This window comes from Oncorhynchus clarkii, chromosome 1 (genome assembly GCF_045791955.1).
Source record: "Oncorhynchus clarkii lewisi isolate Uvic-CL-2024 chromosome 1, UVic_Ocla_1.0, whole genome shotgun sequence".
Classification (NCBI taxonomy): Eukaryota; Metazoa; Chordata; class Actinopteri; order Salmoniformes; family Salmonidae; genus Oncorhynchus; species Oncorhynchus clarkii.
This window is the reverse complement of record NC_092147.1, coordinates 16,693,559-16,720,799: the sequence shown is the minus strand read 5'-3', so window position 1 is coordinate 16,720,799 and position 27,241 is coordinate 16,693,559. Positions and strand designations below refer to the sequence as shown.

The following is a 27,241-nucleotide window of genomic DNA, read 5'->3' as shown; positions in this document are numbered from 1 at the left end:
AAATCCGGCTTTAAACTTCTTCATAACAGTATCTCGGACCTGCCTGGTGTGTTCCTTGTTCTTCATGATGCTCTCTGCGCTTTTAAACGGACCTCTGAGACTATCACAGTGCAGGTGCATTTATACGGAGACTTGATTACACACAGGTGGATTGTATTTATCATCATTAGTCATTTAGGTCAACATTGGATCATTCAGAGATCCTCACTGAACTTCTGGAGAGAGTTTGCTGCACTGAAAGTAAAGGGGCTGAATAATTTTGCATGCCCAATTTTTCAGTTTTTGATTTGTTAAAAAAGTTTGAAATATCCAATAAATGTCGTTCCACTTCATGATTGTGTCCCACTTGTTGTTGATTCTTCACAAAAAAATACAGTTTTATATCTTTATGTTTGAAGCCTGAAATGTGGCAAATGTGGAAAGGTCGCAAAGTTCAAGGGGGCCGAATACTTTCGCAAGGCACTGTACATGTACATACTACCTCAATAAACCTGACTAGCCGGTGTCTGTATGTAGCCTCGCTACTTTTATAGCCTCGCTATTGTATATAGCCTGTCTTTTTACCGTTGTTTTATTTCTTTACCTAACTATTGTTCACCTAATACCTTTTCTGCACTATCGGTTAGAGCCTGTAAATAAGCATTTCACTGTAAGTTCTACACCTGTTGTATTCGGTGCACGTGACAAATAAACTTTGATTTGATTTGAAATAGCTATGCAGCGACGCTCCCCATCCAACCTGACAGAGCTTGTGAGGATCTGCAGAGAAGAACGGGAGAAACTACCCAAATACAGGTGTGCCAAGCTTGTAGTGTCATACCCAAGAAGACTCAAGGCTGTAATTGTTGTAGCAAAATGTGGAAAATGTCAACGGGTCTGAATACTTTCCTAAATCCCTGTACACATACAGAGACAGAGGGGCGATGTTTCACTCGGTTGGATGCTTTCTCTGGTGAGACAATTTTTATTTGTCACATACGAATGTTTAGCAGATGTTATTGCGGGTGTAGAAAAATGCTTGTGTTTCTAGCTTCAACAGTACAGTAATATCTAACAAATAATATCTAACAATTTCACAACAATACAGACAATACACACAAATCTAAAGTAAAGGAATGGAATTAAGAATATAGAATTATTTGGGAAAGCAGTGTCAGAGCGACATTGACTAAGATAAAGTAGAATAGGATAGAATACAGTATACACAAATGAGATGAGAAATGCAAAATATGTAAACATTATTAAAGTGACTAGTGTTCCATTATTAGAGAGGCCAGTGATTTAAAATCTATGTATATAGGGCAGCATCCTCTAATGTGCCAGTAATGGCTATTTAACAGTCTGATGGCCTTGAGATAGATGTTTTTCAGTCTCTCGGGCCCAACTTTGATGCACCTGTACTGACCTCGCCTTCTGGATGAAAGCGTGGTGAACAGGTAGTGGCTCGGGTGGTTGTTGTCCTTGATGATCTTTTTGGCCTTCCTGTGACATCGGGTGCTGTAGGTGTCCTGGAGGGCAGGTAGTTTGCCCCCGGTGATGCGTTGGGCAGATCGCACCACCCTCTGGAGTGCCCTGCGGTTGCGGGCGGTGCAGCTGCCGTACCAGGCAGAAGTAAAATTATAAAAACACAGAGACGAAAGAGTTCCTTTTTCTCTTGGTACATTTCTTGAGGAAACCTTGTCACCCATGAATATGTACCACTGGGTGAATGTGCTGCTAAAAAAAGCCAATCCGGGCGAACATAAAGAACAAACACTGTTCATGATTCCACTCGTTCGCAAAGAAGGCAAATGTTATTAGAACTGTCAGATCAAGAATATAAGTGTTCTGAGCTTTGATCAATGCTGGGAGCAATATTTAGATGTTGACACGTAATTAATTTTGTTTACAAAATTTATATTTTGCACTATTCATTAATTTTTCAAATTAGAAAAAAATTCTGAAATCCGGACCTCGTTGTTCTCATATGTAGTTATGGCCATGAGAGCCCTTTATTGCAACAGAAGGCTCTGGTCTGGCCCGTAGACTATACAGACAGTCAGACCTATTTTATGAGGCAAGATTCTCTGACACAGATTAGAGACATGGTTCTGTGTCAGGTGATAAATTGTATAAACAATATAATATGTCATGTTATTACATGAATTTGCATTAAAAGATGGCTTGATGTCTGACAGGATGGTTATTGCTTGAAATACTATTTAACAAAATTTCACCTTTATGGCTTGATCATGTTTGACAGAAGAATACCTTACATCAATGTCTCCCAAACTTTTTAGTCCCGTACCCCTTCAAACATTCAACGTCCAGCTGTGTACCCCCTCTAGCACGAGGGTCAGCGCACTCTCAAATGTTGTTTTTTGCCATCATTGTAAGCCTGCCACACACAAACTATACGATACATTTATTAAACATAAGAATGAGTGTGTTTTTGTCACAACCCAGCTTGTGGGAAGTAAACAAGGAGCTCTTATAGGACCAGGGTATAACAACACAAGGCGAGATCCAGATGCAGACACAGGAGGCAGACGGTTTGAACTCTGATATTTATTATAATCCAAGGGGTAGGCAAAAGGCAGGTCGGGAGGGGCAAGAGTTCATAGCCAGGGCAGAGTCCAAAATGGTACAGGGCGGCAGGCAGGCTCAAGGTCAGGGGCAGGCAGAGTGGTCAGGCAGGCGGGCTCAGAGTCAGGACAGGCAAGGCAAAGGAAGACGAGAGAAAAAAAATAGGAGCTAAGAGAAAAAAAACACTGGTTGACTTGGTTGAACTGGCACAGACAGAAAACACAGGTATAAATAATGGGGAAGATGGGTGTAATTTTGCTCTTTATTTAGCCATCTTACTTATAAAACCTTATTGGTTCATGAAAAACTGTCACCATAGGTTAACCTTTCTAGGGCAGGCGTTCCGCTGAAAAGGCAGCGCGCGAAATTCAATTTTTTTTTTTTTAAATATGTAACACATTAACAAGCCCAATACAGCAAATGACAGATAAACATCTTGTTAATCTACCCATCATGTCCGATTTAAAAAATGCTTTACAGCGAAAGCACAACATATGATTATGTTAGGTCACAGCCAAGTCAAAAAAACACACAGCCATTTTTCCAGCCAAAGATAGGAGTCACAAAAAGCAGAAATATAGATCAAATTAATCATTAACCTTTGATGATCTTCACAATACATGTATGTTTTGTTCGATAATATGCATATTTATATCCAAAAATCTCAGTTTACATTGACACATTACTTGCAGTAATGTTGTGATTCCAAAACATCCAGTGATTTTGCAGAAATACTCATAATAAACATTGATAAAAGATACAACTGTTATTCACAGAATTAAAGATAGACTTCTCCTTATTGCAACCGCTGTGTCAGATTTCAAAAAAACTTTACGGAAAAAGCATAATCTGAGAACCGCGCTCAGAGCCCAAAACAGCCAGAGAAACATCCAACATTTTTGAGTCAACAGAAGTTAGAAATAACACCATAAATATTCACTTACTTTTGATGATCTTCATCAGAAGGCACTCCCAGGAATCCCAGTTCGACAATAAATGACTGAACGGTTCCATAAAGTCCATCATTTATGTCCAAATAGCCACTTGTTGTTAGCGTGTTCAGCCCAGTAATCTTCATGAGGCGCTGGCACTTCGTCCAGATAAAAACTCGAAATGTTCCATTACAGTCCTTTAGAAACATGTCAAATGATGTGTTGAATCAATCGTTAGGATGTTTTTAACATAAAACATCAATAATGTTCCAACCAGAGAATTCCTATGTCTGAAGAAAAGCACTGGAATGAGAGGTAAACTCTTGTCGGGAGCGCTCGTCATGAGACCAAGGCACTATGCCAGACCACTGACTCAAAGAGGTCTCATGAGCCCCTCCTTTATAGTAGAATCTTCATTCAAGTTTCTAAAGACGGTTGACATCTAGTGGAAGTCGTAGGAAGTGCAACTTGACTCCATAGACACTGTATATTCGGTTGGAAAAACTACAAACCTCAGATGTCCCACTTCCTGGTTGGATTTTCTCAGGGTTTCGCCTGCCATGAGTTCTGTTATACTCACAGACATCATTCAAACAGTTTTAGAAACTTCAGAGTGTTTTCTATCCAATACTAATAATAATATGCATATATTAGCATCTGGGACAGAGTAGGAGGCAGTTCACTCTGGGCACGCATTTCACCCAAAAGCCCCCTATCCCAAAAGAGTTCATGAGAAGGGTGTGCTTGAAAGGATGCACATAACTGCAATGTTGGGTTGTATTGGAGAGAGTCTCAGTCTTAAATCATTTTCCATACACAGTCTGTGCATGTATTTAGTTTTCATGCTAGTGAGGGCCAAGAATCCACTCTCACATAGGTAAGTGGTTGCAAAGGGCATCAGTGTCTTAACAGAGCGATTTGCCAAGCCAAGAACCTCTGAGCGCAGCCTTATCCAGAAATCTGGCAGTGGCTTCTGATTAAATTCAATTTTCACAGAACCGCTTGTTTCAATTTCGATGACACTCTCTTGTTCAGATATCGGTAAGTGGACTGGAGGCAGTGCATGAAAGGAATAACGAATCCAGTTGTTTGTGTCATCCGTTTCGGGAAACTACCTGCGGAATTGCACACCCAGCTCACAGGGCTTCGGTATATCACTTTTTTTTAACCTTTATTTAACTAGGCAAGTCAGAACAAATTTTTATTTCCAATGACAGCCTAGGAAGAGTGGGTAAACTGCCTTGTTCAGGGGCAGATCAACAGATTTTCACCCTATCGGCTACAGGGATTTAATCTTGCAACCTTTCGGTTATTAGTCCAACGCTCTAACCACTAGGCTACCCGCCTCCCAATTTGGCATTGTCTATAAGCTTGAGTTCATTTGCACACAAAAATTCATACAATGATGGAAAGACCTGTGTGTTGTCCTTGTTAATGCAGACAGAAAAGAGCTCCAACTTCTTAATCATAGCCTCAATTTTGTCCCGCACATTAAATATAGTTGCAGAGTCCCTGTAATCCTAGATTCAGATCATTCAGGCGAGAAAAAACATCACGCAGATAGGCCTGTCGTGTGAGAAACTCGTCATCACTCAAGCAGTCAGACAAGTGAAAATTATGGTCAGTAAAGAAAACTTTAAGCTCATCTCTCAATTAAAAAAAACCTGCCAATACTTTGCCCCCTGATAACCAGCGCATGTATGTTGTAAAAGCATGGTCACTGCACATATCATTGCATAATGCAGAAAATACACGAGAGTTCAGGGGCCTTGCTTTATCAAAGTTAACCTTTTTCACTGTAGTGTCCAAAACGTCTTTCAAGCTGTCAGGCATTCCCTTGGCAGCAAAAGCCTCTTGGTGGATGCTGCAGTGTACCTAAGTGGCGCCGGGAGCAAATGCTTGCATTCACGTTACCACGCCACTATCTCTCCCTGTCATGGCTTTAGTGCCATCAGTACAGATACCAACACATCTTGACCACCAAATTCCATTTGATGTCACAAAGCTGTACAGTACTTTAAAAATGTCTTCTCATGTTGTCCTGGTTTCCAGTGGTTTGCAGAAGAGGATGTCTTCCTTAATTGACCCCCCATAAACATAATGGACATATACCAGGAGCTGTGCCAGGCCTGCCACGTCTATTGACTCATCCAGCTGTAACACATATAATTCACTGGCTTGTATGCAAAGCAGGAATTGTTTCAAAACATCTCCTGATGCGTCATGAAACAATGTTGTTTGATGAAGTCATTGTCTGTATAGTTTCGTTTGACCTTTTCCTCCAGCATTGTCCCAGCCATATCCGTGGCAGCAGGAATAATTAAGTCCTCCACAATAGTATGGGGCTTGCCTGTCCTAGGCACTCGGTAGCTCACCATATAAGACGCTTCTAGCCCCTTCTTATTAATGGTATCTGTTGCTTTTATTCGTCTTTATTCTCGCTCAAAAAACTCCTGTGGCTTATTTTTTTAAATTGTCATGTATACGTCTGAGCAAGAATGAAAGTTTCCCTCGAGAGAGTAATGGTTAATGTGATTGGATGTTAATGATTTGACTAGGCTACCTGTATTTGACATTGTATTGTTATTTCGCTGAACACTAGAGGGTTTCATTTTATTTTTGGCAGTGAAATAAGGCTACTCAGGCGAGAGAGAGAAACTAACCCAAATGTATAGCCCCGTTGGAAAATATAAATGTACTGTTAGAAAATGTGAAGAAAAAAAAGAAAACAAATATTTTAAAATTTTTAAAATGTGAATCATATTTATATCTGGCATACCCCGGACGGCATTACTCGTACCCCAGTTTGGGAATACCTGCCTTACATCATCTTATTTAATGAACATTAACAGCAACCTTCTAGTATATCTGCTTAGTACAAAATTTAACAGAGTCACATGTTATGTAAATATATGTTTATTTTTTTACATGAAAATAGATACATGAATATACAAGGCATAGACAGTTAGTGCAAACTTGGAACTATTTTGGCATGAAGATTGAGAAGACTACTACTCAAGTCTCATTTTCAGTTAATTTATCACCTGATTTACTTAACAAAAGAAACATATAAATAGGTGGTCCAGGTGTTCTCTATTGTTACTACAAGCAAGGGGGGAGGCCAACCCGTCAAATGGTCTACTCCATGAAGTTTGCACTTGTGTCTAAAAAACACTCATTTGCTCAAAACATATTTTTTGTACCCTTACGTGTGTGTACATTACTGTATTTATACGTGGGATATTGTTTTTCAACAGGAAAAGTTGTTTTTTTAAATAGCTGGAGTGCGCCTTTAAAAGCGGGAGGGGAACTCAAACTAAACACAATCAATGAGTGCAAATATATGTGAGGTCTGCTTTACTGTATCATAGAAAAATATGCTGCAGACCTTGACCTTGTTGCAAATGCAGATTATTGGCTTATATAATAACGGTTTAAGGCATTTATTGAAAAAATAATATTATATTAACAATACAAATAAATGAATGACATATGCCATTATATAAATACATATATTTACGTAGACAGCGGTAGTATTGCAGTGGCGCATTTTCAATGCTCAAGTCCAGTTATGTTTGTTTTTCCATATTGGTGGCCCATTACTCCGCAGCAGGCCATGTCTTTTGAGGACTAGTGGGGCTTCGAGTCTTGGTTGTCCCCTGAAAGAAATATACCAACGTTTTCAGCCTGATAGTAATAAAACAGGGCAAAAATCACAATGAACAGTAATAAACTGGAGGGGAAAAATACATGGCGCTTTATAGAATGTGCTCTATGGGTCACTACTGCTACACATGTCAAGACAGGATCTTTCAACTAGCAGCCAACATACCACACCCAAACTAAACATTGGAGTGTAGCCGAAGCGCTAAAATTACACACTTCAAATAGTAGCAACATTGTGCATGACACAGATATGTTGTGAGTGCAACCTATACTGGATTCATGGTCTAACTGGATGTTTGTCATATAAAAAAAGGCAGGCCTCCAGACCAGTCTGGGGAACTCACAGCTGTCTGGGCTTTGGCGTAGTTCATGTGGGCGTAAAGCAGCACAGCTGTGTCATTGTGAGAGGCCTCCAGCGCGATGGACAGAGCATTACTGCCGTCCTAGAGAGGGAGGAACACAAAAGGGAGAGCAGGCTTAGCTATAAATCCTCTGAGGATACACATAGCACTCCTGCACATTCATAGCCACAACACACAGTTTAGGAAGATTAATCATTTGTAGACGCAAATTGACTTGAAAATCTATGGCAAGACCTGAAAACGGTTGTCTAGCACTAATCAACAACCAATTTGACAGAGCTTGAAGAATTTTGAAAGAATAATGGGCAAATGTTGCACAATCCAGGCATGGAAAGCTCTCAAGAGACATAACCAGAAAGACTCAAAGCTGTAATCGCTGCCAAAGATACTTCGACAAAGTATTGAGGTGTGTGAATACTTTGACATTTCTGTATTTAATTTCCCAAAATTTCTAAAAATATGTTTTCACTTTGTAATTATGGGGTATTGTGTGTAGATGGGTGAGATTTATTTTTATTTAATCCATTTTGAATTCAGGCTGTAAAGCAACTAAATGAGGAATAAGTCAAGGGGTATGAATACTTTCTGATTAGATTATTCAACCCCCTGAGTCAATAGATGTTAGAATCACCTTTGACAGCGATTACAGCGGTGAGTCCTTCTCTAAGAGCTTGGCACACCTTGATTGTACAATATTTGCACATTATTCTATTTTAACATTTTCAAGCTCTGTAAACTTGGTTGTTGATCATTGCTAGATAGCCACTTTCAAGTCTTTCCATAGATTTTCAAGCTGATTTACCGTAATTGCTGGACTATTAAGCGCACCTGAATATAAACCGCACCCACTGAATTATTAAAAAATATGTATTTTGTACATAAATAAGCCGCACATGTCTATAAGCCGCAGGTGCCTACCGGTACATTGAAACAAATGAACTTGGTCACTATCTTCCTCCTCCTGTGCACTGAAACCACTGAAGTCATCTCCTTCGGTGTCGGAGTTGAATAGCCTCAGAATTGCTTCATCCGATGTTGGATCGTTTTCATTGTCGCTCTCGTCACTTTCATCCGGAGGCAAATACCCCGCTGAGCTCATGCTGCCCCTTCAACACGCAGTAGTCCAGCCTTTCGAAACCCGTTGATGATAGTGGATTTTTTGACAATGCTCCACGCTGTCAGGACCCACTGGCAGACTTGATCATAAGTTGCTCTTCGCATGCGGCCCGTTTTAGTGAAGGATTTCTCCCCACTTGTCATCCAAGCCTCCCACTGAACAAGGAGCGCCACCTTAAATGCACGATTTACACTGATGTCGAGTGGCTGCAAATACTTTGGGCCATCTGCTTTTCTTCCCTCTGAAAGCTTTTGTTGTCTTTTTGCACTGAGTCAGTTCCTCACGCTGCTGTTTCCATCGTCTTATCATCGACTCATTAAGGCCAAGCTCCCGTGCAGCAGCTCTATTTCCTTTTCCAACAGCCAGATCGATCGCCTTCAACTTGAAAGCTGCATCATATGCATTTCTCCGTGTCTTTGCCATGATGAGGGTGACAAAATTACTACCGTAATCAGAATGATGGGAAGTTTGAGCGCGCTCGATTTACGTCACATTATGTGACGGTGCTCAGTTTTTTGCCGGCATGAATCTTGAGAAAGCGGGAAAAATCCATAAATTAGCCGCGTCATTGTATAAACGCGAGGTTCAAAGCGTGGGAATAAAGTAGCGGCTTATAGTCCGGAAATTACGGTAAGTCAAAACTGTAACTAGGCCACTCAGAAACATTCAGTGTTGACTTGGTAAGCAACTCCAGTGTGTATTTGGCCTTGTGTTTTAGGTTATTGTCCTGCTGAAAGGTGAATTTGTCTCCCAGTGTCTGTTGGAAAGCAGACTGAACCAGATTTTCCTCTAGGATTTTGCCTGTGCTTAGCTCTACTCCATTTCTTTTTATCCTAAAAACTTCCTAGTCCTTGCCAATGACAAGCATATTCATAACATGATGCAGCCACCACCATACTTGAAAATATGAAAAATAGTGCTCAGTGATGTGTTGGATTTGTCCAAACATAACACTTTGTACTCAGGACATAACGTTAATTTCTTTGCCACATTTTTTGCAGTTTTACCTTAGTGCCTAATTGCAAACAGGACGCATGTTTTGGAATATTTTATATTCTGTACAGGCTTCCTTCTTTTCACTCTCATTTAAATTGGTATTGTGGAGTAACTACAATGTTGTTTATCGTCAGTTTTCTCCTATCATATCCACTCTATAACTGTTTTAAAAACCCCATTGGCCTCATGCCTGTATCTTTGTAGTGACTGGGTGTATTGATACACCATCCAAAGTGTAATTAATAACTTCACCCTGCTTAAAGGGATATTCAATGTCAGATTTTTTTTTTACCCATCTACCAATAGGTGCCCTTCTTTCTGAGGCATTGGAAAAACTCCCTGGTCTTGAGTGTTGAATCTGTGTTTGACATTCACTGCTCAAATTAAGGTTTTTACAGATAATTGTATGGGTGGGGTACAGAGATGAGGTAGTCATTCAAAAATCTGGTTAAACACTATTAATTGCACACAGAGTGAGTCCATGCAACTTATTATGTTAAGTTATTTAGGCTTACCATTACAAAGGGGTTAAATACTTAACATTTCTGCTTTTCATTTTATTTTTGTACTTTTACCACTTTCTCTTCCCAATACAAGTCTTGTCCCATCACTGCAAGTCCCCTACGGACTTGGGAGAGGAAAAGGTCGAGAGCCATGCGTCCTCCGAAACACGACCCTGCCAAGCTGCACTGGTTCTTAACACACTGCTCGCTTAACATGGAAGCCATCCGCACAAATGTGTCTGAGAAAACATCGTCCAACAGGCAACCGAGGTCAGCTTGCAGGTACCTAGCCCGCCACAAGGAGTCACTAGAGCACGATGTGACAAGGAAATCTCGGCCAGCCAAACCCTCACCTAACCTGGACGACGCTGGGCCAATTGTGCGCCACCTCATGGGTCTCCCGGTCACGGCTGGCTGTGACACATATTGGGATCGAACCCGGGTCTGCTGTGACGCTTCAAGCACTACGATGCAGTGCCTTAGACCGCTGCGCCACTCGGGAGGCCTTCTGCTTTTCATTTGTTATTAATTTGACAACATTTCTAAAAACATGATTCCACTTTGACATTATGGGGTCTGTAATCCAATGACACAAAATCCCAATGTAATCCGTTCTAAATTCAGGCTGTAACACCATTTTGGGGGGGGAAAGTCAAGGGGTGTGAATACTTCCTGAAGGCACAGTATATATATATTATCCTCAGAAAACCTGGGGCACCAAATAAAATCACCTGCGAGCCAAATTTGGCCAATAAAATGACACACCCAAATCTAACTGCCTGTAGCTCAGGTAAGGTAAGGAGGTAAGGATATGTATATTCTTGATACCATTTGAAAGGAAACACGTTGAAGTTTGTGGAGAATATAACACATCACATCTGGTAAAAGATAATGCATTCAAAAAAGCACGTTTTTTAAAAATGTTTTTTGTTCCATCATCTTTCAAATGCAAGAGAAAGGCCACAATGTATTATTCCAGCCAAGGCGCAATTTAGATTTTGGCCACTAGATGGCAGCAGTGTGTGTAAAGCTTTAGACTGATTAAATTAACCATTGCATTTCTGTTCAAGATTTTGTATCAAGACTGCCAAAATGTGAATAATTGGCTTATTAATACATGTTCAAGTTCATAACTGCACTCTCCTCAAACAATAGTATGGTATTATTTCACTGTAATAGCTACTGTAAATTGGACAGTGCAGTTAGATTAACACGAATTTAAACTTTCTGCCAATATCAGATATGTCTATGTCCTGGTAAAATAAATTGTTGCATACAACCTCATGCATATCGCATTAACCTACGTTAGCTCAACCGTCCCACGGGGGACCCACCGATCCTGTAGAGGTTTTAAACTGCTGGGCCGGTGTGGGTACAGGATTTTCTTCTAGGCAGCTAAGCAACACACCAACTAAGTGACGCTGGAATCAGGCTGGAACGAAACCCTGCACCCACACTGGCTCTTAATGTCCCCCCCCCCTCGCTCTAGGTTACACACCAGCAAAGGGTTAACCCACATCTCTGTCTGTCTCCCAGTCCTCAACAATTAGCTCTATCCAATTGTCACAGGGTTGGGAAAAAAAGCATGTTCCCAAATACTTTCCCAGCCCCTCTCAGTCCAGCTGTGTCCTACTGAAACCCAATCCATGTGCTGCACAGCTAACACATTTTCCCCCAGATATGAGTCTGGGCTGGAGGTTCAAAGTAGTCTGAGAAAAATGTATTATAAAGTCATACTGTAGAAAAACACTTGGTGTATAGGTTCTAAAATGATTCTCTCTTATTGAGAAAATAAAAGTGTTCATACAAACAAGAATTTATCAAATAAATAAATTGAATATGTGTTTTTGTATTCACTTCTTGGGTGCATCTCAATGATCTATTGTGGTTTCCTCCTCTGCTCTCCTGTCCTTCATCTGCAGCTCTGATGTTAAGATGGGAAATATGGCTAAAGCCTATCAGAGCACTTGCTTTGATCTGCTTATTTTTTTCAGTTCAGCGTGAAACAGAAAAGATGTAGAGGATGAGGAAAGTGGACAGGAAGAGGAAGCCAGGTAAGCATATCAAGACACACTCTGTGAGTGTACAGGGTAAACAGACAGACAGACAGCAAAGGAACTCACATTGTCCACAATGGAGATGTCACAGCCCGGCTGGTCCAGGAGCAGCGAGACAATCTCGGCGCGGCCGTGCTCGCTGGCGCACATGAGCGCCGTGGAGCCCTCGTCATCCTGCACGTTCACGTCAGCGCCACAGTCCAGCAATGCCCGCACCATCTCCTGCCGTCCATGGCTAACAGCTAGCATCAGCCCCGTCTGGCCAGCCTAAACACAACTTAGCCCAGTTAGCATAGTGTTAGAGAAACACACATAAGCAGTATTGACAGAGGGGATAGAGTGGATGTGAAGTGATTGAGAAGGACTTGCCTGGCTGGCCTTGGCGTTGACATTGCCCTGACTGAAGAGCTTCCTGACCACCACCATGTCATCCTCCTCTTTCACAGCTGAGAGGGCCGCCAGCATGATCGCAGTGTAGCCTGCCTTGTTCTGCTTATCTACACAACACATGCCTGCACAGAGCACACACACACACCTTGTTGAAACCCCGGGGCATGGCATAACTAATGTGAGTTTATGCCTGTAGTTAAACCATAAATAACCAAACTTCTGAATATTCATTATAATAGGCCCTCTTCACTAAGGTCATAAACATTGACCCTAACACAACTTCCCAAAGATAAGTGAAGACTCCTCACTCCAACTAACCTGTGTCCAGCAGTAGCCCCACCACAGTGAAGTTGGAGTGGGAGACGCTGTAGTGCAAGGCTGTGTTGCCATTGCCATCGGTAATGTTGACGACGTGGGCCAGCAAGGCAGAGGAGACTTCTGTGAAGGCCATCAGGTAGTCTGAGACACGGGGCTGCTGGGCCAGCTTGGCACTGGAGATGCGGAACCATTCCAGCTGCACAGTGTGAGTGCTGGAGATCTATAAGACAAGACAAGGGAGAAGAAGAGAGGATGTGGGATAAGGATAAGGGATATAGGGATAAGGGGTATAGGGGTATGTCTGGGGTATAGGGATAAGGATACGGATGGAATACTACTACATAAAGGTTATCATACGAATATGATTATAAACACTTCAAGTCATGGAACTTTAAAATATCACTCTTAATACTGAGAGGGAACACTTGAGAGATGATGTGCATTTTGGAAAAAAACTAGCCGGAAATTGTATGGGAAATTTAAGATTTCCAGGATATTATCAGAGAAACAGAGAAATTAAAGGCATGCTGAAACTCACCACTTCTTTACTCTTCAGTGTTTTGACATCATCATTCAGATGGTTCTTCAAAATGAGACAAGCTTCACGCATTTTTGCACTCAGCTCAAACCTAGGACAAAGGATTACTGCAATTAGATGTGGAAGTTATCTATGGGTCGTGACAAACGGGGATCTAACACTTGTGCAGTTAGCCAATGGATGAGGCTCCTATTAAAAGTATTCAACTCATTTTTGTAAACATCTTGGCTATAATTCCTCGGCAATATTATACAGATGCATAGCTTCACAGATGATAATGTTGCGAAATAACTTTAAGATATTAGGGTTTCATATGTTAATTCAGGACTGATTTGCTCCCATTACTTATTTGGCATTTATGCTAACTTAAAAAAATTCAGGCTACAAACCAAAATAAAGGATTCAAGTTTTACTACCAACAGACTTCTTTCAAGGAAAGCAAACTATCAACAAAATATGAAAATTCTGTTATTTATCCCTTTAAAATTATGTTGAATACCCATTTAAATTTTTTCAGGAAGTATTCACACGCCTTGACTTTTTCCAGATTTTGTTGTTGTACAGCCTGATTTTTTTTGTCATTGTCCCACACACAATACCCCATTAATGTCAAAGTGGAATTATCTTTTTCAAAATGTTAACAAATTAATTTAAAAAAAATAAAAAAGCTGAAATGTCTTGAGTCAATATGTATTTGTTATGGCAAGCCTAAATAAGTTCAGGAGTAAAAATGTGCTTAACAAGTCACATAAGTTGCATGGACTCACTCTGTGTGCAATAATAGTGTTTATGATTTTTTAAATCTCTGTACCACACATACAATTATCTGAAATGCAGAGCAATGCATTTCAAACAGATTCAACCACAAAGACCAGGGAGGTTTTCCAATGCCTCACAAAGAAGGGACCCTATTAGTAGATGGGTGAAAAATAAGGATGCCTGTACAGAATAACAATATTCCCTGTCTGGCCCTGAAACCACTGAGGACTCTCTGGCTAGTGGGAGCATTCGTCCTTCTGCCTTCTCTGCCAGCGAAAGGTTCTTCTTCGTGGAAAAAAAGGACAAGGCCCTACGTCCATGTATCAACTACCGGGGCCTCAATGACACCACTCCTCTCCTTGACTTTCAAACCTCTCCAGGGGGCAAACACGGAGTGGAAGACGGCCTTCAACACAGCTAGTGGACACTATGAGTACCTGGTCATGCCGTTTGGACGCTCCCGCAGTGTTCCAGGCCCTGGTCAACGATGTGCTTCGTGACATGTTGAATTTATTTGTGTTTGCCTACCTCGACGACATCCTTGTTTTCTCCTGTTCTGCTCAAGAACACTTTCTCCATGTCCGACAAGTTCTTCAGCGCCTCCTAGAGAACCAGTTGTTCATGAAAGCAGAGAAGTGTGAATTCACCGCTCCACTGTCTCCTTTCTGGGATACGTCATCGCTGAAGGGGATGTTCAGATATATCATGAAAAGGTGAGAGAGGTGGTGGATTTGGGATTTCTACCGCTGCTTCATTCAGGGCTACAGCACCCTGGCTGCTCCCCTCTCTGCACTCACTTCTCCCAAGGGGCCGTTCACATGGTACCCAGCTGTAGACATGGCGTTTTTGAACCTTAAGCATCGGTTTACTACAGCCCCCATTCTCATCCATCGAGACCAGGGATATGGCTGAGGTCGAGGTCGACGCTTCTGACGTTGGAGTGGGGTCCGTCCTGTCCCAGAGGTCTGCCCAGGACCAAAAGCTGTATCCCTGTGCCTTTCATGTCCCATCGTCTCAACCCCGCTGAGAGAAACTACGACGTAGGAAATCGGGAACTTCTGACTGTCAAGATGGTGTTGGAGGAGTGGAGGCACTGGCTGGAAGGGGGCGGAACATCCATTTTTGGTGTGGACCGACCATAAGAATTTAGAATATCTTTGTGTCACCAAGCGCCTTAACTCTAGGCAGTAACTCTAGGCAGGCCCGCTGGGCTCTGCTATTCACCAGGTTCAACTTCACCATCTCCTACTGCCCAGGGTCCAAGACCATCCTCCCTACCTCATGTCTTGCAACTACAGTTGTCTGGGGTATCGAGAGCCAAGCTAACCGGATGCTTGTCCCTGATTTGGCCCGATCTCAGGTCCTGGAATGGGCTCATCCCTCCAAGCTCACCTACCATCCCGACTCCCGTCGAACCCTGGCCTTCCTCCAACAATACTTTTGGTGGCCCACTAAGGTTCCTGACGTCTCAGCCTTCGTCACCGCATGCACGGTGTGTGCTCAGAATAAGACTCTGCGGCAAGCTCCGGCTGGCCTCCTTCAGTCACTCCCTGTTCCTCTGGTCCCATATATCCCTGGATTTTGTCACTGGGCTTCCTCCGTCTGATGGCAACACCATTATCCTGACACTAGTGGATAGGTTCTCTAAAGCCGCCCATTTCATCCCTCTCCCCAAGTTACCTTCAGCCAAGGAGACGGCCCAGCTCATGGTGCAGCACATCTTCCGAATCCATGGAGTCACTGTCGACATTGTGTCTGATTGTGGTCCCCAATTCTGGAAGGAGCTCTGCACCCTCATTGGGTCGTCGGCCAGCCTGTCCTCCAGGTTTCATCCCCAGTCCAACGGCCAGATGGAACATGCCAATCAAGACCTGAAGCCGATGCTTAGGTGCCTCGTCTCGACCAACCCCACCACCTGGAGCCGGCAACTTGTGTGGGTGGAGTACGCCCGGAACACTCTTTACTGCTCGGCCACTGGGCTCTCGCCCATCGAGTCCATAGGGTATCAGCCCCTGTTCTTCCCAGAGCAAGAAGAAGAGATCAACATACCCTCGGCCCAGATGTTCGTCCTCCACTGTCGGTATACCAAGAAGAGAGCTCGGTCTGCTCTTCTCAAGACCACCTCAAGACCATTGTTGACAAGACGACCACCACCGAACTCCAGCTCCCCGCTATCGTCTCGGGGATATGGCTGTCTATGCGGGACATGCCCCTCTGGGTGGAGTCCAGTAAACTTTCCCCGTTTTATTGGTCCTTTCCCCATCTCTAAAGTCCTTAGTCCCACTGCTGTTCATCTTCTGTTGCCCCGTACCCTCCATATACATCCCACTTTCATGTGTCCAGGATTAAGCACTTGTTTCACAGCTCTATGTCTTCTGTTTCCAGGCCCACCCCTCCTCCCCGTCTCATCGACAGCCATCCGCCGTACACGGCAAGACGCCTACTGAGTGTTCGACATAGGGGCAGAGTTTTCCAATACCTGGTTGACTGTGAGGGTTATGGCCCGGAGGAGAGGTGCTGGGTCCCCCCTAAGGACATCCTGGACCCGGCCCTCAACGCCGACTGTCCCCACATGCACCCCGGTCAACCAGGTATGCGCCCAGGTAGCACACCAGGTGGCACCCCTAGAGGGGGGGGTACTGTCACACCCTGATCTGTTTTACCTGTCTTTGTGCTTGTCTCCACCCCCCTTCAGGTGTCGTTCATCCTCCCCATTATCCCCAGTGAATTTAGACCTGTTCTCTGTTTGTCTGTTGCCAATTCGTCTTATCTCGTCAAGTCTACCAGCGTGTTTTTCCGTGCTCCTGTTTTCCTAGTCTCCGTTTTCTAGCCCTCCCAGTTCCGACCTATTCTGCCTGCCCTGACACTGAGCCCGCCTGCCTGACCATTCAGCCTGCCCTGACCTCGAGCCTGCTTGTACCCTTCGGACTGACCTGGTTAATGAACTTCTGCCTGTCCTCAACCTGCCTATTGCCTGCCCCTTGTATTTTAATAAATATCAGAGACTCTAACAATCTTCCTCCTGTGTCTGCATCTGGGTCTCACCCTGTGTCGTTATAATTCCAAAAAATGCATCCTGTTTACAACAGGGCACTAAAGTAATACTGCAAAAATTTGGCCTGAATAAGTGTTATGTTTGGGACATATCCAATACAAATCACATTTTTTTTGTCACATACACATGGTTAGCAGATGTTAATGCGAGTGTAGCGAAATGCTTGTGCTTCTAGTTCCGACAATGCAGTAATAACCAACGAGTAATCTAAATTCCACAACTACTACGTTATACACACAAGTGTAAAGGGATAAAGAATATGAGATGAGTAGGTTATGTAAACATTATATTAAGTGGCATTGTTTAAAGTGGCTAGTGGCTAGTTTTTACATAAATTTCCATCCATCTCCATTATTAAAGTGAGCTGGAGTTGAGTCAGTATGTTGGCAGCAGCCACTCAATGTTAGTGGTGGCTGTTTAACAGTCTGATGGCCCTGAGATAGAAACTGTTTTTCAGTCTCTCTGTCCCTGCTTTGATGCACCTGTACTGACCTCACCTTCTGGATGATAGCGGGGTGAACAGGCAGTGGCTCGGGTGGTTGTTGTCCTTGATAATCTTTATGGCCTTCCTGTGACATCGGGTGGTGTAGGTGTCTTGGAGGGCAGGTAGTTTGCCCCCGGTGATACGTTGTGCAGACCTACCCTCTGGAGAGCCTTACGTTTGTGGGCGGAGCAGTTGCCGGTGATACAGCCCGACTGGATGCTCTCGATTGTGCATCTGTAGAAATTTGTGAGTGCTTTTGGTGACAAGCCGAATTTCTTCAGCCTCTTGAGGTTGAAGAGGCGCTGCTGCGCCTTCTTCACAACGCTGTCTGTGTGGGGGGACCAATTCAGTTTGTCCGTGATGTGTACGCAGAGGAACTTAAAACTTACTACCCTCTCCACTACTGTCCCGTCGATGTGGATAGGGGGGTGCTCCCTCTGCTGTTTCAGAGGGAGCACGATCATCTCCTTTGTTTTGTTGACGTTGAGTGTGAGGTTATTTTCCTGACACCACACTCCGAGGGCCCTCACCTCCTCCCTGTAGGCCGTCTCGTCGTTGTTGGTAATCAAGCCTACCACTGTAGTGTCATCTGCAAACTTGATGATTGAGTTGGAGGCGTGCATGGCCACGCAGTCGTGAGTGAACAGGGATTACAGGAGAGGGCTCAGAACGCACCCTTGTGGGGCCTCTGTGTTGAAGATCAGCAAGGTGGAGATGTTGTTACCTACCCTCACCACCTGGGGGCAGCCCGTCAGGAAGTCCAGTACCCAGTTGAACAGGGCGGGGTCGAGACCCAGGGTCTTGAGCTTGATGACGAGTTTGGAGGGTACTATGGTGTTAAATGCTGAGCTGTAGTCGATGAACAGCATTCTCACATAGGTATTCCTCTTGTCCAGATGGGTTAGGGCAGTGTGCAGTGTGGTTGCGATTGCGTCGTCTGTGGCCCTATTGGGGCGGTAAGCAAATTGGAGTGGGTCTAGGGTGTCAGGTAGGGTGGAGGTGATATGGTCCTTGACTAGTCTCTCAAAGCACTTCATGATGACGGAAGTGAGTGCTGCTGGGCGGTAGAACACATTACTGAGTACCACTACATATTTTCAAGCATAGTGGTAGTTACATCATGATATGGGTATGTTTGTAATCGTTGAGGAAAACCTGGTTCAGTCTGCTTTCCATCAGACACCGGGAGATGAACAGTGCATGGGTAAAATCGTGGATATCCATGGTATAGAGTTGTGCTAAAAAAACATGTTGACTCACCCCACCCACTTGTAGAGAAACGCCAATGCCACCCTCCTCTTTCATGTTGCCTAAACGGTGTATGACTCTGTCACACAGTACCCACTTTTAGTTTTGGTTGTCCTAGGCTACCTGGCTAAAATACTTGCTCGCTAGCTTCCTTTCATGGGCAACCAGGCCAACTAGTTAACATTAGCATACTACATCTAGAATTTCCATCTTCTCAGGCCAGGGGCACAATGTATGAATTTATGGTTGGATCATAATCATCGTTATAATTATTGGCCAGTACGGAAAATTTATTAAAACCACAAGTCCAAATCCCTACCGATGGCTAATTTAGGAAAGGGATTATTTTAGTTAGCTAGCTAGCCACCGGAGGACAACAACACAACGAGACGCAACAATTCAAGTTTTTGTCTGTCAATAATGAAGTTTGGCTTGTGATGGGATTGGTCTCTAGCCAAATCTAAACTGGCTTCCCTTGACACCTTTTTTGGTATGCCAGGACCATTCACAGCTGAGCTCACTGATTTTATCTCAACGCCGATTGTCTATTTATTTATTCATTTTTATATCAAGGGAGACCAAACACTCGCTGGCTTACCTTGCATTTAATGCTATGGGCGGCAACAATGTCATACTGTTTCTGACCAGACAGCATCAGATAGACACGTGACATACTGAGACAGAGGGGCGCTGTTTTGTTCGCTCGGATGCTTTCTCCAGTGAGATACATTCAGCCTCTGCGAATTGAAGGAAATTTATGAAAGACAGAGAGACGATTTTTTTTCTTTTTTTTTGGTACATTTTTTGGGGTAGCCTGGTTTCTCTTGGCATTCATGAATACATGCCACTGGAGATTAATTCACCTTTCAGCAGGACAATAATCTAAAACACAAGGCCTAAACTACACTGGAGTTGCTTACCAAGAAGACAGTGAATGTTCCTGAGTAGCCAAGTTACAGTTTTGACTTAAATCTGCTTGACAATCTATGGCAAGACCTGAAAATGGTTGTCTAGCAATGATCAACAACCAATTTGTCAGAGCTTTAAGAATTTGCTAAAGAATAATGGGAAAATATTGCACAATCCAGGTATGGAAAGCTCTAAGAGATTTACCCAGATAGACTCACAGCTGTAATCGCTGCCAAATGTGATTCTACTGTATTGACTCAGGGAGTTGAATCCTTATCTAATCAAGATATATTTGTGTTTTATTTAGAATTTTTTACAAATGTTAGAATTTTTCTTCCACTTTGACATGACAAGAGTATTTTGTGTAGATCGTTGAAAAAAATCAATGAAATGCAATCCCTTTGAATCCCACTTTGTCAAGGGATCAAGGGATGTGAATACTTTCTGAAGGCACTATCTGCCACCACTGACTTCTATGAGCTGTAGCCATAATCAAGCATACTTCTCTTTCACTTTATCTGGAATCTCCTCAGTGGCTCCAGTCCCTGCTGCTAAGGCCACATCATCACTATCGGTGTCATCTATATTCATGCTCCTCTCCTCATCGGAGGTCTCCTCCAGAGCGGCCGCTGCATCTTCATCATCACTACCGTCTGAGCAATCACCTACTTCACTGCCACCTGAGGAACTCCCCTCTTCCTCATCATCATCCTCCTCCTCTTCACTAGATGTCGACTCATACCTGGACAGAAGCACGTCTAGTTAGTTATCTTTAAGATTGGTCATAATTTCCTTAGAATATGGCCCGTGTATTGTCAGAGTAATGGTAATATGTGCTATTTGACACATTCATTGATGGCAAAGCACCACTTACCCCCCGTTGAGAATGCCAACAAACTGCAAGCTTTTCTTGCCGCTGCTGCGTGATTCACTGGAACTACTCCCATCCTTCTTCTTCATGATTGATTTCAACATACCTGTGGCCACAACGGATGTGGCGAGTGACCCAACCAGTATGCTAGTACATTGAATTCTATATTACTTTTATACCTGCTTTATTAGTGTGGGGGAATCATTTATCTTCTATATGAAGTACTATTGTATAACAGTTAAATAAATACACTTGGCACTCACTTCCAACCGTTGTTGCAGTTGTTGGAGTGCTGGGTGCCATTTCCTCCTCTTTCACTCCCTTTCCTTTGGGTAAACTGACCGTCTCCTTGCCAGGGTTGACCTTGTACTCCGCGATGGTCGTCTGTCTCCTCTTCAGCGCAGTGACTGGAGCTTTCTGCTCTATGTCCTCCTCCATGTACAGATTCTCCCATTGACTTCCAGTGCTGACCAGTACTACTGGGGTTGATTCCGCTTCTGCAGGGATCTCCACAGAGTCAGTCTGAGTGCTCTGGTCATAATATCCGGCTCTCAAATCCTCACCTACACATGCGTCAACCACCTCAGGACAACAGGAGACTGCGACATTCTGTGAAGCTGGTGCGGACATTGTAGAGGCTTCAGTCCCCACTTGGGCATGGGCAGAGTCTGGTTTGACAAGGACCCCCTTGTCGGACGTTGCCTTGGACTTCCTTTCATTCTCCTGGGCTTTGAGCACCGCCAGGACCTCGTCAGCCTGGCCAAGTCGCCCCTCCAGAACCGAGATGGACTCCTGCTGGAACTTGATGTTGTCCTGTAGGGTGTCGATCTCCCTCTGGGCATCGCTGCTTAGGCCCAGCTGGGATTCCATCACCCAAACTGAGGCCTCCTCTGTCTCCACTACAGCCTGCACCCCCTCCTCGCGGATGGCCGGCGCCTCCGTGGCCATTCCTTTCTCGCAGACGTCCATCTGCAGCGTGCCCTCTGAGGCGTCCTTGGTGCCCAGGCTGTAGTAGAAGACCCCAGCATCCAGCAACATGTCGTCCCCGATGGCCACAGACTTCTTCTCCACAACCTTTTCCGGAACTTTCTCAGAACGTGCTCCATCTTTTTCTGTCTTGCCTTCGAACTTCTCTGTCAGCTTTCTGAGGTCCCCTAATTTACTGGGACTCTTTGGACATCTGGGACTCTTAGGGGATAAAATAGGACGTTCCTGACTCCATGTGCCTGCGTCCAACGTGGTGGTATTAGTACTGCTGACTACTGTTGTAGCCTGTTGTTGGGCCACCAAGGTCTTCTTCTCCTGCAGTGCCAGTAGGAGCATGTCTTTCTCAGCCTGTAGCTTGGCCACCTCTCTTTCCAGCACTGGGACACCCTTTACTCGCTCCTCCATCTCCTTCAGTTGCTTCAGGGCAGTGGCCATCTGTTCTCTCACCGTCTGCAATTGGCTGGGGGGCAGAGTAGCCATTCCGGTGCTAGAGGCCGGAGTGCTCTTACCGGAGGTGTGGGGACTGGGTCTGTACAGGCTACTCTGAGATGGGCTGGGAGAGGCAGAGGACAGGTGCAAGAGCTGTCCATCCACGCTGGCTGCTGCACTAGCTGGGGTGACATGGGTAGGGGCAGTCCTGGGGTTTTGCTTTGGTGGGTCTGAGAGCTGGAAACGGGTGCCATTTTGGTGCTGATGGCTCTGCTCCTGCTGCAGTCTCAGGCTGGTCTCCAGGAGGGTCCTCTCTACTCTGGAGTTACGTAGTGGAGGTGGTGGTGGCACTTTGGCGCCGGCAGAGAGAGGAGGGCTGAGGACAGATAGCGAGGACAGGAGTTTCCCCTCACTGGGAGCAGAGCCAATGCGATTCCGTGGGGGCGGGGGAGGGGGCACTCGACCATCTTCGCTGGCGGGCGAGGAGAGGGACTCTGTGGAGGTCCAGCCGCTGGCGCGTCCCCCCACACTCGGGCTCCGCTGGGAAACTTTGGCCCCCCGGGATGACCTGCGGGAGTTGACGGGTGCCCGTCGGACGTGGTGGCCGCTTTCTATTTCCTCCACATACTTGAGGAAGTCCAGGTCCAGCTGGAAGCCATACGGTGTCTGAACCGAATAAGAGCCCTGTTGATCCGCCTCTTCCTGACTGGAGTATAGAAACGGTGCGCCCAGATCTACAAGCCGCAATAAAACATTATAATAACAGGTAGCAATTAGACTATATCCATAATTTGTTACCACATAATGACTTGGTAAATACCAGATGGAACTGAACGTCTAATGAAGTGAATAGAGGTGAAATGTGCTTACCAGGCAGCTTTGGGTTGACCTGAACAGACTGAGTCATGGTTGGGGACTGACACCTTTCAGCAGAAGCCCCCAGAGAATCTATTCACAACCTGGGCAGAGAATGGACACAGAGACTCAGATACCTGTGTACTGTATGTGTGTTTCTGAGGATAGTTTTCAGACCCCTTGACTTTTTACACATTTTGTTATGTTACAGCCTTATTCTAAAAAGGAAATATCACATTTACATAAGTATTCAGTTTGGCACACCTGTATTTGGGGAGTTTATCCCATTCTTCTCTGCAGATCCTCTCAAGTTCTGTACAGGTTGGATGGGGAGCATCGCTGCACAGCAATTTTCAGGTCTCTCCAGAGTTGTTCGATCGGGTTCAAGTCCAGGCTCTAGCTGGGCAACTCAAGGACATTCAGAGACTTGTCCCGAAGCCACTCGTGCGTTGTTTTGGCTGTGTGCTTAGGGTCGGAGCAGGTTTTCATCAAGGATCTCTCTGTACTTTGTTCTGTTTGTCTTTCCCTCAATCCTGACTAGTCTCCCTGTCCCTGCTGCTGAAAAACATCCCCACAGCATGATGCTGCCACCACCCTGCTTCACCTTATGGATGGTGCCAGGTTGGCTCCAGATGTGACGCTTGGCATTCAGGCTCTTTTGAAGAGTTTATCTCATTCTTCTCTGCAGATCCTCTCAAGTTCTGTACAGGTTGGATAGGGAGCATCGCTGCACAGCTATTTTCAGGTCTCTCCAGAGATGTTTGATCGGGTTCAAGTCCAGGCTCTGGCTGGGCCACTCAAGGACATTCAGAGACTTGTCCCGAAGCCACTCGTGCATTGTCTTGGCTGTGTGCTTAGGGTCGGAGTAGGTTTTCATCAAGGATCTCTCTATACTTTGCTCCGTTTATCTTTCCCTCAATCCTGACTAGTCTCCCAGTCAATGCCGCTGAAAAACATCCCCACGGCATGACGCTGCCACCACCATGCTTCACCTTAGGGATGGTGCCAGGTTTCCTCAAGACGTAACGCTTGGCATTCAGGCCAAAGATCTCAATCTTAATTTCACCAGACCAGAGAATCGTGTTTCTCATGGTCTGAGAGTCTTTAGGATAATCAATGGAAAAATGATGTACCTGAGCTCAATTTCAATACTCATAGCAAAGTGTCTCAATACTTATGTAAATAAGGTATTTCTGATTTGTTTTTTAATTATTTGCAACCATTTCTAAAAAACAGTTTTTGTTTTGTCATTATGGGGTTTTGTATGTAGATTGATGATGAAAATGTTTTATTTAATCAATTTAAGAATAGGGCTGTAATGTAACAAAATGTGGAAAAAAGTCAAGGGGTCTGAATACTTTCCGAATGCAATGTACATATGTAGGATCTTAATTTGATCAAGTTTTCTACAGCAGGAAAATAATCCTGAAGCAACAGGAAATGTAAATTATTATGTGGATTATAATTAATTGAGATTTTGGTTGATACATTTTTGGTAAGGGTCAAGTCTGAAATTTCAAAGTGGAAATGATACATTTCAGAAGCATTTTTAAACCTCAAATACACTCCTGCAACAGGGTGATCAAATTAAGATCAATCATCTCTATGTATTTTTCATGTGTTTCCCAGAGGTAAAGAGAGCATGAAGCTTAAAATTATACTATTCAGACCGTTACAGCTTGATGCTTCAATTAACTGCAGCAATTCCTTCTCATTCAAGATGAAACCTTGCCATAAACTGCCTATGAAGCTCTTACTGTAAGGAGAGCTGAAGACCTTCATATGTGACTTGTTTCAGGAAACTAGGCGTATGTCGCACGTCACTACTTCACAGGAGAGGCATTTGAAAGCAAACATTTATTTTTTATAAAAATGCATTTTTGGCAGAAATGCCTTCTGGAAATAGTGAACTTTCATGTGACATAAAAACAAACGTGTACGCTATCTGTAAATATGAACAAACATTTTCTGAAACCTAGTTGGTTTGGCTACGAAAAAAAGACAGGAAACTTCCCACTAGTTATGATTGCTTCTGTCTATAACAATAGCTGCTGAGTATGTGTAGGTAATCCTTTCTAAAGAGGCTTTTTTGAAAGATATCACAAAGAACTGTGATAATGTTGCTAATGCTCTCCACTTTATGGAGGACCGAGTTTTGAATTCAGTGGAATGCCCGGTGGAAGCTGAGTATGACAGCTAAGGAGTTGGAGAAAATTCTGGCATTTGATTGCAAATAACATGGAGGGAGTCTAGAAAATAACACACTGTTGTATAAAACACCTGTCTCCGGATTACATTGTCAAAATAAGGGCAACCACGGCATCCATGACAGAGAGGGAGAAGCATTCATCCACGTATACAATAAGAGAGTCTAGCTAGCTACATTTTCATATATTATAAGTTTCTAATGTTGTCAGAATGCTGTTTACATTGCAAGTTAAAGCGTACTGTTAGCTAGCTAGCTAATGTTACGTGTATGATCTGTGTAGCAATATTATTATTTTTAGAGCCATTTGCATATCCTACCAATCATTGACTTCAGTGATGTCATTTACAAAATAGCCTCCAACACTCTACTCAGCAAACTGGATGCAGTCTATCACAGTGCCATCCGTTTTGTCACCAAAGCCCCATATACTACTCACCACTGTGACCTGTATGCTCTCGTTGGCTGGTCCTCGCTACAGTCATAGCCAAAAATGTTGAGAATGACACAAATATGAATTTTCACAAAGTCTGCTGCCTCAGTTCGTATGATGGCAATTTGCATATACTCCAGAATGTTATGAAGAGTGATCAGATAAATTGCAATTAATTGCAAAGTTCCGCTTTGCCATGTAAATTAACTGAATCCCCCAAAACATTTCCACTGCATTTCAGCGCTGCCACAAAAGGACCAGCTGACATCATGTCAGTGATTCTCTCGTTAACACAGGTGTGAGTGTTGACGAGGACAAGGCTGGAGATCATTCTGTCATGCTGATTGAGTTTGAATAACAGACTGGAAGCTTCAAAAGGAGGATGGTGCTTGGAATCATTGTTCTTCCTCTGTCAACCATAGTTATCTGTAAGGAAACATGTGCCGTCATCATTGCGTTGCAAACAAAGGGCTTCACAGGCAAGGATATTGCTGCCAGTAAGATTGAACCTAAATCAACCATTTATTGGATTATCAAGAACTTCAAGGAGAGCGGTTCAATTGTTGTGAAGAAGGCTTCAGGGAGCCCAAGAAAGTCCAGTAAGTGCCAGGACCGTCTCCTGAAGTTGATTCAGCTGTGGGATCGGGGCACCACCAGTACAGAGCTTGCTCAAGAATGGCAGCAGGCAGGTATGAGTGCATCTGCACGCACAGTGAGGCAAAGACTTTTGGAGGATGTCCGGGTGTCAAGAAGGGCAGCAAAGAAGCCACTTCTCTCCAGGAAAAACATCAGGGACAGACTGATATTGCATCCGGAAAAAAGCTTGTCCAGTGAAGACAAGGTCATGCCAACAGTAAAGCATCCTGAGACCATTCATGTGTGGGGTTGCTTCTCAGCCAAGGGAGTGGGCTCACTCACAATTTTGCCTAAGAACACAGACATTAATAAAAAATGGTACCAACACATCCTCCGAGAGCAACTTCTCCCAACCATCCAGGAACAATTTGGTGACGAACAATGCCTTTTCCAGTATGATGGAGCACCACTCCAAGCATTGCTTATACAATAATGGGCTGCCATCAGTCAGGATGTGGCCCAGAAGTTAATTGGCAGCATGCCAGGGCAGATTGCAGAGGTCTTGAAAATGAAGGGTCAACACTGCAAATATTGACTCTTTGAATCAACTTCATGTAATTGTCAATAAAAGCCTTTGACACTTATGAAATGCTTGTAATTATACTTCAGTATTCCATAGTAACATCTGACAAAAATATCTAAAGACACTGAAGCAGCAAACTTTGTGGAAATTAATAATTGTGTCATTCTCAAAACTTTTGGCCACGACTGTACATATTTGTCGCCAAACCCACTGTCTCCAGGTCATCTATATGTCTTTGCTAGATAAAGCTCCGTCTTATCTCAACTCACTGGTCACCATAGCAACACCCACCCGTAGCACACGGTCCAGCAGGTATATTTCACTGGTCACCCCCAAAGCCAACACCTACTTTGGCCGCCTTTCCTTCCAGTTCTGCTGCCAATGACTGGAACGAATTTAAAA

At 43.9% G+C, this 27,241-nt stretch overlaps 1 protein-coding gene across 3 annotated transcripts in view; it reads right to left on the bottom strand.

Annotated features, from left to right (window-relative positions):
* Positions 1-6,397: 6,397 nt before the first annotated feature.
* LOC139375142 (KN motif and ankyrin repeat domain-containing protein 3-like) overlaps positions 6,398-27,241 on the bottom strand; it is a 37,882-nt gene continuing 17,038 nt past the window's right edge. For all 3 annotated transcript variants that reach the window (XM_071116682.1, XM_071116855.1, XM_071116770.1), the window contains exons 2-11: positions 23,057-23,145; positions 21,034-22,920; positions 20,774-20,876; positions 20,402-20,641; positions 13,445-13,535; positions 12,907-13,126; positions 12,568-12,710; positions 12,265-12,465; positions 7,508-7,606; positions 6,398-7,156 (exon numbers count right to left, since the gene is read on the bottom strand). In XM_071116682.1, coding sequence (XP_070972783.1) covers positions 7,097-7,156; positions 7,508-7,606; positions 12,265-12,465; positions 12,568-12,710; positions 12,907-13,126; positions 13,445-13,535; positions 20,402-20,641; positions 20,774-20,876; positions 21,034-22,920; positions 23,057-23,093 — 3,081 coding nt within the window. In that variant the 5' untranslated portion in view covers positions 23,094-23,145 and the 3' untranslated portion in view covers positions 6,398-7,096. The remainder of the gene's footprint in view (positions 7,157-7,507; positions 7,607-12,264; positions 12,466-12,567; positions 12,711-12,906; positions 13,127-13,444; positions 13,536-20,401; positions 20,642-20,773; positions 20,877-21,033; positions 22,921-23,056; positions 23,146-27,241) is intronic.